The sequence below is a fragment of the Chelonoidis abingdonii genome, chromosome 16 (assembly GCF_003597395.2).
Source record: "Chelonoidis abingdonii isolate Lonesome George chromosome 16, CheloAbing_2.0, whole genome shotgun sequence".
Taxonomy (NCBI): Eukaryota; Metazoa; Chordata; order Testudines; family Testudinidae; genus Chelonoidis; species Chelonoidis abingdonii.
Window position 1 is genome coordinate 27067867 of NC_133784.1, and position 16302 is coordinate 27084168.

Below are 16302 nucleotides of genomic sequence, written 5' to 3' on the forward strand. Positions count from 1 at the left end.
AGAGATAAATTGGATTCCAGATTCATTTAATGTGGATTTTTGTCTTTGTTAACCTTAGAAGATTTTCTGGAGCAGCGCAGAATCTTAAATCTGTATTGGTAAAATGGTGCTTACAGTAATCTTGAAGGAGTCAAACTGCGACTTCTGCAGGAAAGGTTGATACTATCTTCATTTAATCTATGGTATCATGTAACAATGACTGATTTGGGTACTGGAATTTGTCTGAATTTCTTATTCTAACAGTCAGCAGAGTACATCTTAAAGTTAGCATTCACCTGGGATTATTAGCAAAATAGGTGTATGGCTACACTTCACTACTTGACATGCATGTCAGTTTTTTTTAAACTGACCTAAAATACAGCACTATAAAACCAACCAATATTGGAAAACTGGCCATGGTAATCCCATTTCAACTGTTGTGACTGGAAATCCATTTGTGATGGGTTTGGTCAGAGACCCCCTTGGGACTGTCACCTGATGTGCTGGAATTACCTCTGAGGCCATTTTCCCTGCCATCTTCGGACTTCAGAACCCTGCCTTGTTGAGCCAGACACGCTAGCCTGCTGCAGCACAGACCCAGCTCTGGTCTATGCTCCCAAAGCTACAGACTTTTTTTAACCAAAAGCTGCTCAGCAGGTCACCTACCTCCAGGTCCCAGTGGGATCCAAACCCCAAATAGGTCCATTTTACTCCGTATAAAGCTTCTACAGAGTAAACTCATAAATTGTTTTCCCTTTATATCACTGATAGAGATATGCACAGCTGTTTACTCCTCCAGCCATTAATTGCCTATGCTGGGTTCATTAATAAACAAAAGTGATTTTATTAAGAATAAAAAATAGGACTTAAGAGGTGTCAAGTAATAACAGACAGAACTAAGTAAGTGACCAACCAAAATAAAGCAAAAACATGCAAGTCTAAGCCTAATAAATTAATAAACTGGTTACAAGTAAAATCTCACCCTGAGAGAGTTCTAATAAGCTTCTTTCACAGACTAGACTCCTTCCTAGTCTAGGCCCAATCCTTTCCCCAGTACAGTCCTTGTTAGCAGACATATTAGGTGGAAACTAGGGGTTTTCTCATGACTGGCAGCCCACTTTGTTCTGTTCCTCCTCCTTTTATAGCTTTTGCCCAAGGCAGGAATCTTTTCTCTCCTTCTAAATGGAAAAATACCAGATTTAAGATGGATTCCAGCCTCAAATGACATGTGTGACTCCAGCCTCCATTCTTCCTGGGCTGGCTCACAAGTCCACAAGAAGGCTTGCAGGTAAATAAACCATTTACAACCAATTGTCCTAGTCGGTGGGGACTATCAAGATTCTAAACCACCATTAATGGCGCTCACTTTGCATAATTACAATAGGATCTCAGAGTTATTTCATATTTCTAGCTTCAGATACAAGAATGATACATGCATACAAATAGGATGAACACACTCAGAGGATTATAAGCTTTGTAATGATACCTTACAAGAGTCCCTTTCCATAAAGCATATTCCAGTTACATTATACTCACATTCAAAGCATATTTTCATAAAGCATATGGAGCACAGCATCAAACCATTTTGCACAAAAAATGGCAGTTTGCACCAGTGCACATCTTTGCTGCACAGATGGGGAGTTAAACCTAAAATAAAGGTTAGAGAAACTACTTTTTTGAGGATAGAATTCCAACATATTGATTTTGAGAAATTTTTTGTATCCTAGGAGGAGAAATGTCAAACTCTGCTCCTTCAGGTAAAGAAAAATTCACTAATGTGTTTACACATCCTGAATCTGATAGCTTTGTAAAGATATTAAGGGCCATCTTGGTGGTTTTTTTATTGACCAGAAGCCATGTTAAATTTACTTAGCTCACAAGTCTGGCAGTTAACAAAATCTTTAGTTACGAAAAGTCCTCCTGGGATGCGTGAAAAATCAAAAGCCCAGTCCTGCTCCAAATGTAATAAATAACAATGCTCTTATTGACTTTTAATGGCCGTAAGATCAAACCACTAGTAACATGCTTTGCAGTAAAGTATAGTGTACATAATCTATTTAGCCCAAGCCTGCAAAATTCTGAGTGCCCTTTGTGAAATGCCAAGCAACCCTAACTATAATGTTGACGTCATGGAAGTTCAGGGGTCTAGGCCCCTCACAGAATCAGGCCCTTATTTTGGCCAGCATATATCTGTTATGCCTTGAAAGGTGTTTGACAATGTTTGGTATTTTTCCTTGAATTTTGCTCAGATCTGATAAAATGTCCAATTTTGTCACATATTCCACATCTTAATCCTCAATTCTGAATTTATCTGCCTGAATACTTCACTGTAGTGAAGAAATCTGCTATTCTGGTAGTTTGGAGCAGGGATATGCAGCCACCTAGCTGGGTTTGTTCTTTCCAGTTATTTAATGTTTTTGTTGTTCTCTCATTTTTCTGTCCGGGTGGGGGTTGTTTCTTTCACTGGTTTGAAGTCTAGTGTTGAGTCCCAGGAATGAAATTAAATGAAAACATAATCCGCTGGTTTTTGTTTTTTCTTAATCTCTAGTGTGGTATAGTACAGGGAAAATTTGGTTGTGATGTCACCAGAAGTCCAGTGTTCACTTTCATGTTGATTATAAGGGGAATTGATCCAGTTCTGCTCTGCATACCCTACTGCAGGACCTTATGTGCACATCTGTTAGCAGAGCTGTAGTGACATAAAGCTTATACATAATATGAATATTGAGCAATTTTATGAACACTGTAGGTGACTGGGTCAGGCTAAGTTACTGTATATTCAGTTAATAAAAATTCCCAAGTGACTGAATTGATATTTACATTGGGAGTAGTGGAATGTTTACTACATGTCTTTAATGCTTGATTTCAGTGAGGTCTCTGCATGAGGGTGACTGAGTGGCTTACCAAATAAGAACACTCAAACACACTTGGAACACAATGGGGCAGGCTGTTGCCTTCAAAGCTCCTGCCTCCAACCAGTGGCAAACCTTGTTTGGCTAAAGGTAGGAATTAGTAAATCAAAGGTCTACAAACAATCAAACCACTTTTTAGACTATAGCAAAGGGGATTGAGTTGCCAGGAGCTGATAGGGAGACAAGCTGACGCAGCTCTGCAGAACAGACCTAACAAAGTTCCCAAGTAGAAGATAGTTACATACTTGGTAAACTAGACATGCATGTAGTCTATTGTTGTTTTTTTTTAAATATGGCTTCTCTGAAAATGCTTTTGCAGTAAATAAATATTTGCTTTCATGAGGCTGTTTGGTAACTGATTACCACTATCATTGCCCCATAGGAAACAGAAGTGAGACCTGCTGAGGTAAATCCCAGTTGATACATAGCATATTGTGACCCAGGGCGCTATGAGAGGTGATGTTTAGAGGCCTGAGACCTAGGCCACGTCTACACTACGCGCGAAAATCGATTTTAGATACGCAATTTCAGCTACGAGAATAGCGTAGCTGAAATCGAATATCTAAAATCGATTTACTTACCCGTTTTCACCACGCGGGATCGATGTGCGCGGCTTGCCATGTTGATTCCGGAACTCCGTTTGTTTTGGTGGAGTTCCGGAATCTATCTAAGCGTGCTCTGGGATCGATATATCCCATCCAGATCAGACGCAATATATCGATCCCCGAGCAATCGATTTTAACGCGCCGATACGGCGCGTAGTCTAGACAGGGTGCTAGAAAGGGTATGCTTCAACTGAGAGAGATCAGAAGTGCTATTAGCCTGGTAGCTGACACGGTTTCTGTGAAGGTTTTGTCCTAATAGGTGTAACAGTAGAATGAATAGGAGTACACTGTTAAAGGGTTTACTGGAGTGTTGAGTGGTTTCTTCATGGTGCAGAGGCCCACACGGGTTGCTTGGAGTGCTTGTCTAATTCTAAACAACCTATATCTCTTATGAGCCCAGGTATGTATAACCTAGGATGTATTTGATTTCCGTGTCTCCAGCATTAGTTTAGTCTGATGACTTTTTTGCCTTTTTCTTTCAAAGACTGAGATTTTTGTTTGCTGGAGGGGAAAAAAATCAATGAGCATTTAATTGTCTAGTGCAAATCTCAGGTTTGGGGCTGGTTCCAATATGGCAGGTTAACTACTGTTGACTGTGTTGAAAAAGTTAGTTGGCTTTCCTTTCTTGACCTAACCCCTCTATTTGCATTTTGATTTCTATCCTATATTTGATAGATTAGCATATGGATTTCATGTTCTGTTTTTCCACCAATTCTATTTTCTAATCATAGTAAGACTTAATTTTAGGTGCCAGACTGAGTTAAATGATTCTTTAGGGTACATGGGGGGGGGGCAGTCTAGAAGACAGGTAAATGCTACCTTGTTCAGTTTCTTCTGAGTATCCACAGGATAAAGATGTGGTTTGCATCTTTAAGAGGAATCCAGCCTGACTTTAAGGGACTATATTGTTGGTCAAACCATGTATTCTAACAGATATTACAAAAGAATTTGCAGTTACTGTAGTTAACATAGATGTCTATTAGTGTGGGTTGAGGGCACCCATTTTTCAGCGTGACTACCTCAGAGTGTCTGAGTTGATTTTAAAATAGGCCTTCCTAAAGCAGTCATTGCTCTTTCAGCATTTTGTTTGATATAATATCTGGGCCACGTGATTTCTTGACTTTGAGGAAAGTGGTGGCCTCATGTGGGGAAAACGTGCAATACATAGAAATAGAAAAACTGCAGCCAACGTATGCAGACGTTTTCCTAACAAGCTCAGGGTTATGAATAGCTCAAATAAAAGGGACTCTAATGCCCAACAAAGGGGAAGGGAACTTATGGAAATGGCTTTCAGTTGTCCAGTTCAATGAATAATATACACTGTCCCCAAATCTTTCATGATTTCAAAAATCCAGGCATATAAACTTGAACTTCTCCTTGTGACCTGTTAAACTTTTAACCTTACCTCCCGCCTTACTCATTGCTGTGCACCACTGAGTACTAAACAATTAACAGTGAAGTGAAACATACATTATTTCACTGCTAGTGGCAACAGAACCATTTTAATAGCTTCTCTAAAGAAATTGGCATGTAACCCATATGATCATCTTGCATTAATTAGATTTAGTTTAACTATTTAAGTCCTAATGTGGCACTAGTTAAGAACTGAACATGACCAGTCATTACCAATGATTCACTGTTTTTATATAACAGCATTTTATTTTTAGTGTCATGTACATTCAATCCAAGTTTGAGAATTTTCTAAGTACTCTAATGCATCTTCTTCCAATGTTACTTTTTATATCAATTTTGTAAAAGGTGAAACTTTAGAAGTGAGAGAGCATGAGTTTGTGTTGCCCTCTTTCAGTTTTAGTAGTGACCTTTCATCTACACATGAAGGACTTCACAGGATTCTTCTGTTCATGGACATGATCTGACTATGCTAGTCCCTTAATAGTGAATCTTTGAGCTGTCTTAAACTTCTATAAAATCAAAACAAAGGTACATACTGATCCAGTCCTGTTAGGGGCTGAACTTCCTCAACTTGGAAACAGGAAAAGAGGTTGTTCAGTGCCTCACAACGCTGGATTCTATGAGCTAAATCCTGATCTCTTAGATCAGGATTAACTCCACTAAAGTTAAGGGCAGATGTAAAAATGGCTTCAGAAGAATCAAGTCAGGTGTAGGTAAACTGATGTCTCCTTGATAAAACTATCAGCTAGGTGAAACTGGGAGATGTTGAGATTCTGGAGTTAGACTGAGCTTTGAAAGTGAGGTACCAAAACACATCCTGTCTACTTCAGCCACCAAATGATATTTCTCAAGATACATGATCACATGTCTACAGTTGATGATGGACCTCCCAGAAAAATTGCTGCTCATGTGCAGAAATGTATTTAATACTTAGTCTAATAAAAAAGGCCCTTGCTGGTCCCTGGAAGTAGTTGCAGAAGCTAGAACAATAAGCTGAAAAGACTGAGGGATACAGGACACGAGTCACCTATTGAGTAGGCCGTGTCAATTTCTCCTGCCAAGGATAATCTAGAAAAGGTCCCCAGTTCTCCCTAAGGAGACCTCCCTTGTACAGTGAGATCATCTTGAAGGACATGGACAGGGGAAAAAGGAAGGTAAAAATTCCATTACCATAATATAATTGTAAATACAATAGACTTAATGGATAGACAAAGGCTTATTTAGAGCACAATCTATTTGGGGGCAAGGACTGACACTTTTTGCACCTGCCACAATGAGGCAAGAACTTTTGGACAACACTGTAAAACCAAGTCTAAAAAGGCAAATTAAAAGTAGGCAGAAGCTAAAATACAATAACAGGTGAGAAAATAAAACAAAGAATAATACAACAAATCAAATTAAAGTAAGCAGACTATTTAAGAACAACTTTCAAGTTGTGCATTAGCTAGTCTAGCCAACCAAGTGATCTTACTACTGTTATCAGTGGAACCCTTATTTTCTCCCAGTGTATGTTTAAACCCAACTGATCCATTTAATTTCAAATTAAATTGTAAACTTTTATGGGCAGGGAATATATATCGCTATATGTCTGCACTTCATGTAGCACAATGCAGCTCTAATCCTAGTGAAGACCTCAGGTGGTTGTTGTAATACAAACAAATTAGATGAGTATTTTGCTTTTATTGAATTTTATTAAATATTTGTAACTAAAGACGCTGCTGGGCACTGCACATGTTTTTGTTTTTTTTTCAAATCCCAATCTTGGTTCAATGGTCTAGCCACAGACATCCAACTCTTATCTTCTCCATGCACATACAAGAAATTACCGATGTGGATTAGGTTAAATCTTGTTATGGGTCAGGGGTAAATGCTGTCCTTCATTTAAGATAGCTGTGAGAGATGGTTAAGCAGCCCCTGATCTGAACAATGGCATATGGGACTCTGCCCAGAGATTTGAACCATGTGGATGAAGAGTTTTGGTTGGCCATGGTTTGGGCAAGAGAGGGTATGAGGGGAAGCAGACAAAGTCAATCAGACAGTAACAGAAATGCTGATGATGTGGTCCTGACAGAAAGTTTTTTGGGTACAGAGTGCTGGATAGAAAGACAGATTTTTAACAGTGAGCAAAGAAACTGTCTCTTCCTGATTGATTCCTATTGTGTTCAGGGAAAGGGGACTTCATGTATAATCTTCTAAATAATAATGGATTTTTTTTAAAATGGCTCTACAATGAATTTCTCATCCAAACTGGAACAACCAACACCCTGAATTTGGCTAACCACTTGGGTCCAAGGGGTAGCAGTATGATGGAAACAAGGGGGAGTTAAAGGGTTGTTTGGGACAGTAGAATTAATTGGGACATGTTATGTAAACAGCACCAAAAATTCTACTGGAAATTGACAGGATTCAGAAGAGTCCTGTAAATGAGGCCCAGCCTAAGAAAATGCCCTCTCCCTGACCCAATCTACATGGAAAATTTGGTAGTTTGACCAAGCTGTTTGCTGCTGACTAGCAGGACACAGTACAAAAGAGAGATTGTGGTCCTATCCAAACACTGTCACACAGTTACCTCCAATTCCAATTGAGAGTTTTCTCCCTAGAATTATGATATTGTCCCTATAATAGCACAGGTTTAAATTCAGCCAAGAGCCCACCTGAGAAGAGCTCTAGTAAATATTTTCAAACCCACAGGAGCCCTGGTGTCTCCCACAGGACTTCAGCCCTGCTGGGAAGTGATGCCAGGGCTCAGGGCTTCAGCCCTGCAAGGGATATTTGCCCCTCTCCATCCACTCCTGGGGCTAAAGTACAGATCCCCAAATTCGGGGGGAGGGGCATTCCAGGATATAATTTTTGAGAATTTAAGTCCCGATAGCATGCATATGTAGATTGGCACTATGTTGTGCCATCCTACTTGTTTCCTACTCAATTGTCATGGTGCTCCCCACTTCCATATCATCTCCTTAAGAGAGATTTTTGCTCTCTCTCCTTATTATCACACTAAACACTGTTTCCTCCAGTGATATTGCTCTGGTTCAAACATTCGCAGCTTAATTTACTTGACAGTTTCAATACCCAGTATTGTATTTAAATACCTACTATCAGAAATGAATACCAGTACAACTGTATTAATTAGAAACACGAGTAGCCTATTGTCTTGATGAATCAGCTGCCCTGATTAAAGGCCATTGCAAGAAGTCTGAACATTCTGACAAAGTACTGTATTGAGTAAAAATAATACTCTTTGCTCTTCATTTTCTTTCAATCCTTCTGGGAGCTGCTGAACCACTTCAGTAACTGGAAGATGCTCACCACCTTACAGGACTGGGATTGTTGTGAGGGTGGTGGAATTTACTGGGATTATGTCTATTAGGAAATTAGATCCTATTAGAACATGACCTGGGGGAGAAAGGGATGTCATATGGAGTGCATAATGTTGAACAAGCCTTGAGGTTAGTGTTCTGTGAAGCTATTTATCCTATCAGTTGGCTGCAGTTAACTCTGTAGTTCCAGGAAGGTTTACCCAGGATGAGCTAACAATGTTAAATGTATAGTGACTACAATGTTTGTTTTACCTAATATTAATCAACACAACTTTGGCTGTGTTTTAACACTGCTTACTTCTCTAGAGAAGACAAGAAGAGGTTTGGGACTAAGGACTGGACTTGTAAACTTCATCTATTAACATCTGCCAATTAACTACTTGGCTGCTCCTGTTAAATGAAGTTTAGCAAATGGTTTCCTTATTAGATATTGGTAACGACTATTCATTATCACTAGGATAACTAGGTTCCATGGGAGATGTTCCAAATAAGCAAACATCCCAGTTAGTTCTAGCTCCTGCAAGGTGCTTAGTGTCTCCTTTACTACAGTAAAGGGAGGTGTAAGTGTTCAGCATCTTGGAGGATGCTGCCTTTTTCAGAATAATCCCTACATGCATCTCATTTAGCTGAAGCACGCTGGGATGTACCACTGGCTTCCTCAATATCCATGTTTGCTTTGTTTCCTGATCTTGGTGTGAAATAGAAAAAGTTAATGTAAAATCATTAAATCATTAAATATTCATTTAAATTTGAGCTGTGCACTGTCTTTAGTTAGCTGCCTTTTAACTGGGTAGGGGAATGATATATTCAATTAGTCATAATGTCTCTTGATGGTTTCTTAAATGCATTGATTTAGCAATGCCATTACTTCTAAATGTTACCAGCAAATTTCAGATGTTTGTTATCCTTCTTTGATCATAGTAGTAGATAATGTAGCTACTAGACATTTGAGGGTTTTATCCTCTGTAGGCAGGCACTAGAGGATGAGATGCTTTGCCTGTAAGTTTTACAGACTTGTTGATGGCAGAGGAATGGTGAGACTTGGGGATGTTGGGTTCTATTCCATTCTCAAGGAGAGTATGCTATAGTGAACAGCTGTTCTGCCCAATCTCAATACTCTTCTCTGGACTTTCTCCTCATCTAGCAAGTTTCTGCTCATCAGGCTTCTCATCCCAGTCTTCTTGCTGAGCAAGTCAGTCTTCCCCCTCCAACTCCTACTTACCCATTCAGTCCTCACCTCACACTGCTCCCAGTCTTCTTGACCAGCCAGTCAGTCTCTCCCAGCTCCTCATCCAGACTGTCTCTCTACCACTCTACTAGCATCCAATCCCTCTCCCACCCCATTTCCCTGCCTGGCTCCCAGTCACTTTTTCTCTTGCCCCCAGCCAGACTCAAATCTGTCTCCCTGCCCCTACCTCTTTGTACCAATCAACTTCCCGCCTGCCCTTTCCCTACTTCACCAGGTCCCTTCTGCACTGGAGTCAGGCAGCTCCCTTCTCCATGCTTAGGGTGACCAGATGTCCAATTTTATAGGGACAGTCTTGAATTTTTTGGGTCTTTCTCTTATATAGGCTCCTACTATCCTCCAGCCCATCTCGATTTTTCACATTTGCTGTCTGGTCACCCAATCCATGCTGCCTTGGTGTTAGGAGGGGGCCATTGAGAGCACAGGAGAAAAATGCTCCCTGCTCTCAGTTCTAGTTCCCAGCCCCACCTTGTCCCAGCCAGACCAACCATGACAGGGAAGGTCCAGTATCGACCTTGTAGCCCAGAGTTGGAGGAAGCGTGTTCAAATACTCTGTGGGGATAGTGCATCTGCATACATGTGAGGCATAAGTGCGCTCAGTGTGCGCACAATCTTTAGACACTTGAGCTGTCAAAATCTCAGCATGTACAGACTGTAATTTTTAAAGGTTTGTGGCAAAATTTGGTTAGATTGACACAGGAACAGCAGAAGTCATATCCCTGACACAACGGCCACCTCCTGCTTAATATAAAATACCTGCTCTGAAGGATGGAGGCACTAGAGTAAAGGTATCTAGAATTTCACATAGCAAAATTCATTTTTCCTAGCCTTGTTCTTGGAAATGGCTGAAGTTTTGGCTGAATTTTTTATTTTTTTTAATGCAGACTGTGGCAAAGGTATAAACAACTGAAAGCAGGGTTTATAATGGGAAGTGTCAGGCAACCCTAACAGGTGGCAATACCAGCCCTGCCTATAATGAGAAGCCATGTCTCCACTTTCACAAGATACAATAGAAAGTGTAAAAACAGGCAAACTCTGATTGAAATATCTGAAATAAACTTTTATAATACAACTGCTCCTTAATTTAATGTGCCACACTAGAGGGTAGCTCTCTAAAGTAGCTTCAGCTTTTGATACTGAATTGTTTGAAAGAGAACCAATGATCTTGTGCAGGAAAACCTAGATGATCTGGGTTTATTTATAATTCAAATGACCTACTGTACACTCGATACAGGAGGAAGTTGGCAAATGTTATACAGCAAGTAAGGGGCTAAGGGCCAGACTGCCCATTGCCTTGCACTTCTTCCAGAAGAGAATGATAGTGTTAGATTCACTCCGCTCAGATGTAAATGAATTCATAAGGTGCAAGGCAGTGGAGAATAAGGTCCAAACTCCACCCTGGTTTACACCTTGTGCAGGCCTAATTAAATTAATGGCATTCCATGGCTAAATTAGGGTTGTGTTTGGCTATATATTTTAAAACTAAATCACTGAAGTTCTTGAGGGCTGGGGAGTACACCAACTCCTGGAAGATGAATTATTGTTTATCTGGCTATTCTATTACTTGTATTTTACCATAACTTACTAGAGTGGATTTTCACCCACCCACCTCCCATTAGTAAACGCTGTATAATGCTTTACATCTGCAAACATCAACCCATGCATCTTGAATCTCCTGTAACATACCCTCACTCAAGTACATGGGGAGAATGACTTGGCAGCTTTGTAAGTACATAAGAATGGCCATATTGGATAAGACCAATGGTCCACCTAGCTCAGTATATTGCCTTTGAATAAGGGCCAGCGCAAGAGCCTTCAGAGGGAATGAAGAGAACAGGGCAACTACTGGATGATCCATCCCTTGTTGTTCAGTCTAGAATCTGCCAGTCAGAAGTATAGGGACACCCAGAGCATGGGGTTGCATCCTGGACCATCTTGGCTAATGGTCTCTGAGTTTCTTTATTCATTTTTTTAACCTATTCATACTTCTGGCCTTCTTTAGTAAAGAATAAAATTGTCAGACACATAGAAGAACATAAATTGTTGGGCAAAAGTCAACATGATTTCTGTAAAGGGAAATAGTGTCTTACTAATCTGTTAGTTCTTTGATGGGGTCAACAAATGTGGACATGGGGGATCCAGTGGACATAATGTACTTAGATTTCCAGAAAGCCTTTGACAAGGTCCCTCACCAAAGGCTCTTATAAATTAAGTTGTCATGGAATAAGAGGGAAGGTCCTTTCACGGACTGAGAGCTGGTTAAGACAGGGAACAAAGGGTAAATTTTCAGAATGGAGAAGGGTAACTAGTGGTGTTCCCCAAGGGTCAGTCCTAGGACCAATCCTATTCAACTTATTCATAAATGATCTAGAGAAAGGGGTAAAAAGTGAGGTGGCAAAGTTTACAGATGATACTAAACTGCTCAAGATAGTGAAGACCAAAGCAGACTGTGAAGAACTTCAAAAAGATCTCACAAAACTAAGTAATTGGCAACCAAAATGGCAAATGAAATTTAATGTGGCTAAATGTAAGTAATGCACACTGGAAAAATAACCCCAACTATACAAACAGTATGATGGGGGCTAATTTAGATACAACGATCAGGAAAAAGATCTTGGAGTCCCATGGATAGGTCCTCGAACCATCCATGCAGTGTGCAGTGGTGGTCAAAAAAGCAAACGGATGTTAGGAATCATTAAAGAGGGATAGAGAATAAAACGGAGAATATCTTATTGCCCTTATATAATGATGGTACGTCCACATCTTGAAATACTGCATACAGATGTGGTTTCCTCATCTCAGAAAAGATATACTGGCATTAGAAAAGGTTCAGAGAAGGGCAACTAAAATGATTAGGGGTTTGGAATGGGTCCCGCATGAAGAGAGATTAAAAAGCCTAGGACTCTTCAGCTTGGAAAAGAGGAGACTAAGGGGTGATATGATAGAGGCATATAAAATCATGAGTGATGTGGAGAAAGTAAATATGGGAACAAGTAAATAACTTTTCCTTAATACAAGAACTAGGGGCCACCAAATTAAATTAATGGGTAGTAGGTTTAAAACAAATAAAAGGATGTTCTTCTTCACACAGTGCACAGTCAACTTGTGGAACTCCTTGCCTGAGGAGGTTGTGAAGGCTAGGACTATAACAGTGTTTAAAAGAGACCTAGATAAATTCATGGAGGTTAAGTCCATTAATGGCTATTAGCCAGGATGGGGAAGGAATGGTGCCCCTAGCCTCTGTTTGTCAGAGGATGGAGATGAATGGCAGGAGAGAGATCACTGGGACACCTGGCATTGGCCATTGTTGGCAGACAGGATACTGGGCTAGATGGACCTTTGGCCTGACCCAGTATGGCCATTCTTTTGTTCTTATGTTTTAACACCCACTGGCAACAAGTTAAAGACTGATGGTGCACTGTGTGAAGTACTACTTCAGATTTATTTCGAACCTGCTGCCTATTAATTTAATTGGGTGAGCCCTGGTCCTTGTTATGTGAAGGGATATATAACACTTCCTTATTCACTTTTTCCTCACCATTCATCACTTTGCAGACCTCTATTTTATCCCCCCCTTGTTCATCTCTTTTCTAAGATAAACAGTCCCAGTCTTTTTAATCTCTTCTCAAATAAAAGATTTTCCATACCCTAATCATTTTTGTTGCCCTTCTCAGTAACTTTTCCAATTCTAGTAATATCTTGTTTTGAGATTAAGTGACATGAATTGCACACAGTATTCAAGGTGTGGGCATATGATTGTACGCTTTTCCTCTGAAATTCCCACTGACATAGGGTGACCAGACAGCAAATGTGAAAAATTGGGACAAGAGTAGGGAGTAATAGTAGCCTATATAAGAAAAAGATCAAAAAATCGGGACTGTCCCTATAAAATCAGGACATCTGGTCACCATACACTGACAGCACTGGTTCAGCTCCACTAGCAGGAGCAATGATTGGAGCACTAGTGCGGATGAGGCTCCAGGAGTCCTCCAGAATTCTAATGACCTTAGTCCCTTATGCTACTCAGGTCTAGAGGTCATTTTGATAAAAAAAATGTCAATGCCCTGTCTATGCTAGCTCTCCTGCCAGTGGAGCTGCACAGATGAGCTCAACAGGGAAGATGCCCCACAAAGGCTAATCAGAAGTAGCAGTGAGAGAGATAATACACATACTTAACCTTTTGGTTGTTACTAGCTTTCTTGAAGCCATTACTCTAGGCAGAGGAGCAACTAACCCTGATGAAACTAATAAATGAAACTGCTTACTTTCTATTCATTACAGCTGTACAGTGCAAAAACATCTAATGATTAGAAGAAAGGACTGGGAATCACATATTGAGTTAAACTCTCTCCATTCTACCAACAAATTGCTGTGTCTAGGGCAAATTGCTTAACTGTGCCTCACTTTCCCCTTCTATAAAGTAGAGTAACTTTCTTCCTGAGGGTGCTGAGGATTAGATGTTTGATATCACCAGATGAAAGATGCTATACCTGTGCAGATCACTGTTAGAAATGCTTATTACTGTTAAAGTACTCCAGGAAGAATATTTGTCTAGAGCTCTGGTGTGGATGAAAGCTTACAGATAGTAAGATACTATCACTGACCTGAGGGGCTTATAATCAAGAAGACTACAAAAATATTCCATGGAGTGGGGAGTAGATCAGTGGTAGGGATATTCTGAGTGTAATTTTGTGGGGTAGAGAGGACAGTTCATGCATATTTGAAAAAGCTTCATATTAGATGGATGTTTTCAGGACAGTTTAAGAAAAATGCCTGAACTGGTCTTATCTGTCTTCAGCTGCCCTTTTTTTTTTTTTTTTCCCCTCTGTACATCCATTTGAAAATCAATTACACTTGCAGGAATCCTGCATCCCTGCAGAGACAGGTTTTAATTATTAGTTGCACTTCTTATGAGACAAGTGGCACAGCTCCTGTTCCACTGTTAAGTTCAGAGAGTAGCTTGACTGAAGGTTGGCCATACTCCATTCCTGTCTCTGAGAACAGCTCTCAGTGATAACCGGGAAATTCTGCAGAAATACTGAATGGTGAATAAGGGCCACTAGTGCCTAATCTTGCAAAGAACTGAGTACCCTCAGCCCTGCTGGTGTCAGTGGGAGTCGGCTATTGAGGCCCAAATCAGGTCCATAATCCACTCCCTGAGGGTAGTAGTGGAGTGGATATTTAATCTGAAACCCAAGAGCGATAATTACTTTGAGATCTGCTGGGTTTCATGAACGCCATAAGTGTCAGTACTGATTTTTGTATGGTTCCCAACTGTATTTAGCAATGCTCTATGGTAACAAGGATGGCCAGCAAAATTTCATGTTTTCTAGTACACCAGACTTTTGGCAAAAACAAAGCCTAAATCACTTTTATTAATCTTCTACCATGCTTGTAATGTTGTCCTCAATGGTGCTTTGGCCACCACTGTGATGGTACATGCTCTGAGACTAACCATGTTTGTCCGCTACTATATCCATATGTTCCAGCGGACAAATAGCGTAGATAGGAATAACTAGTGTAGCAGCTACATTGGTTCAACTCATCCTCCCAGTGGAATCCCACAAAACTCTTGGCCACCCTTCATGCACTTATTTCACTGGGGATTGCTGTAGCTATCTAGGCCCACTGCCGCAGCAGTGTCTCATTTCTGAAATGTGAAAGTGAACACAACAGCATTGTCATTAAACATGGCACAAAGTCACTTAAATTTACCCTGTCTCCCCACTTTCCTCCTGAGAAGCAGTACTTCCCCTGCTGCTCTATTGCATTATGTGGTGAAGGAAATGACGACACTCCACTAGTTGATGGAGGTATGTGGAGCAATATCACCTGGAATCAGACCATTTTAGTCTTTTTTTTCTAAAGAGAAACACTGAAGAAAGAAACCACTGGTATAGCAACAAAATAAAACACAACCTTCTCCACAAATAAAATAAAACCCAATAATTTTGGGGGGAAGAAATGAATTAAGTCAAGCACTACACTTCAAAAACCAAGACCAAAAGTTGTCAGTGCTTACAATGATCTACACTGGACCTCATGGCCCACAGGCAATCCAGCAAGTGGACCAAAGGAAGCTGATGAGGTGTTTTTTGTGTTGTTTTTTCTGTGGCATCTACTCTGCTGCATGCTTGTGCTTGCATAGTGGCTGACCCCGATGATACACATGTACTTTTTTTTCTTCCTTCAGGAAAAATTACATTCAATGCAACAAACAATGGTGAAGAAGTCTAAATAGTGTATATAATGTACTTGTTCAGAGGAGCTGTTCTGGGCTAAGACACAACAACCTATACAACTAACAGTGCTTCTATATGTGGATGTGATGCACTGTGCATCTGAAACAAAATGGTTAGTGTGGATGCTCTGCATAACTGCTGTTTGCAGTGGTTCAGTTAGTGTAGATGCCTGTTCCAAACACTCTTTAGTGTTACCATTCTGATTGACATGCATAATGGTGATGTTGAAGAGTTTGTCCATGTTGTAGTAGTTTAGATTTTGTGCCCTCCCTCCCTTTTTTTTTTCTTGACTTGTGTCACTTGGTGAAAAACTTCTGGAGGGCTAGAGCAAGTGAATCCTAGGTGTTATGACTCAGACTCCTGTCTTCCCTTGAACAGTATTATGCTTTTATCTCAACAAAACGTGTTTTATCCTTGGTTTAGTGGCTGGGTTGTAGTAAGTTCACACAGTTATCTTGATACTATGAATTATTTTAATTAGAATACTTCCTTTAACACAATTTTATTCATGGGAGGTGCACTTACTTGTCCTGAGATGTAAATACCTTTCACATACTACCTGGTGGAAGAAAAAATAATCATGCT

General features: G+C 40.2%; 1 protein-coding gene across 1 annotated transcript in view; it reads right to left on the reverse strand.

The window, feature by feature from the left end:
* The window catches only part of LOC142047856 (uncharacterized), a 35040-nt gene extending 19082 nt beyond the window's left edge, over nucleotides 1-15958 (reverse strand). Inside the window, 1 exon segment of the mRNA XM_075073062.1 lies at nucleotides 15913-15958. Coding sequence (XP_074929163.1) covers nucleotides 15913-15958 — 46 coding nt within the window.
* Nucleotides 15959-16302: the final 344 nt, after the last annotated feature.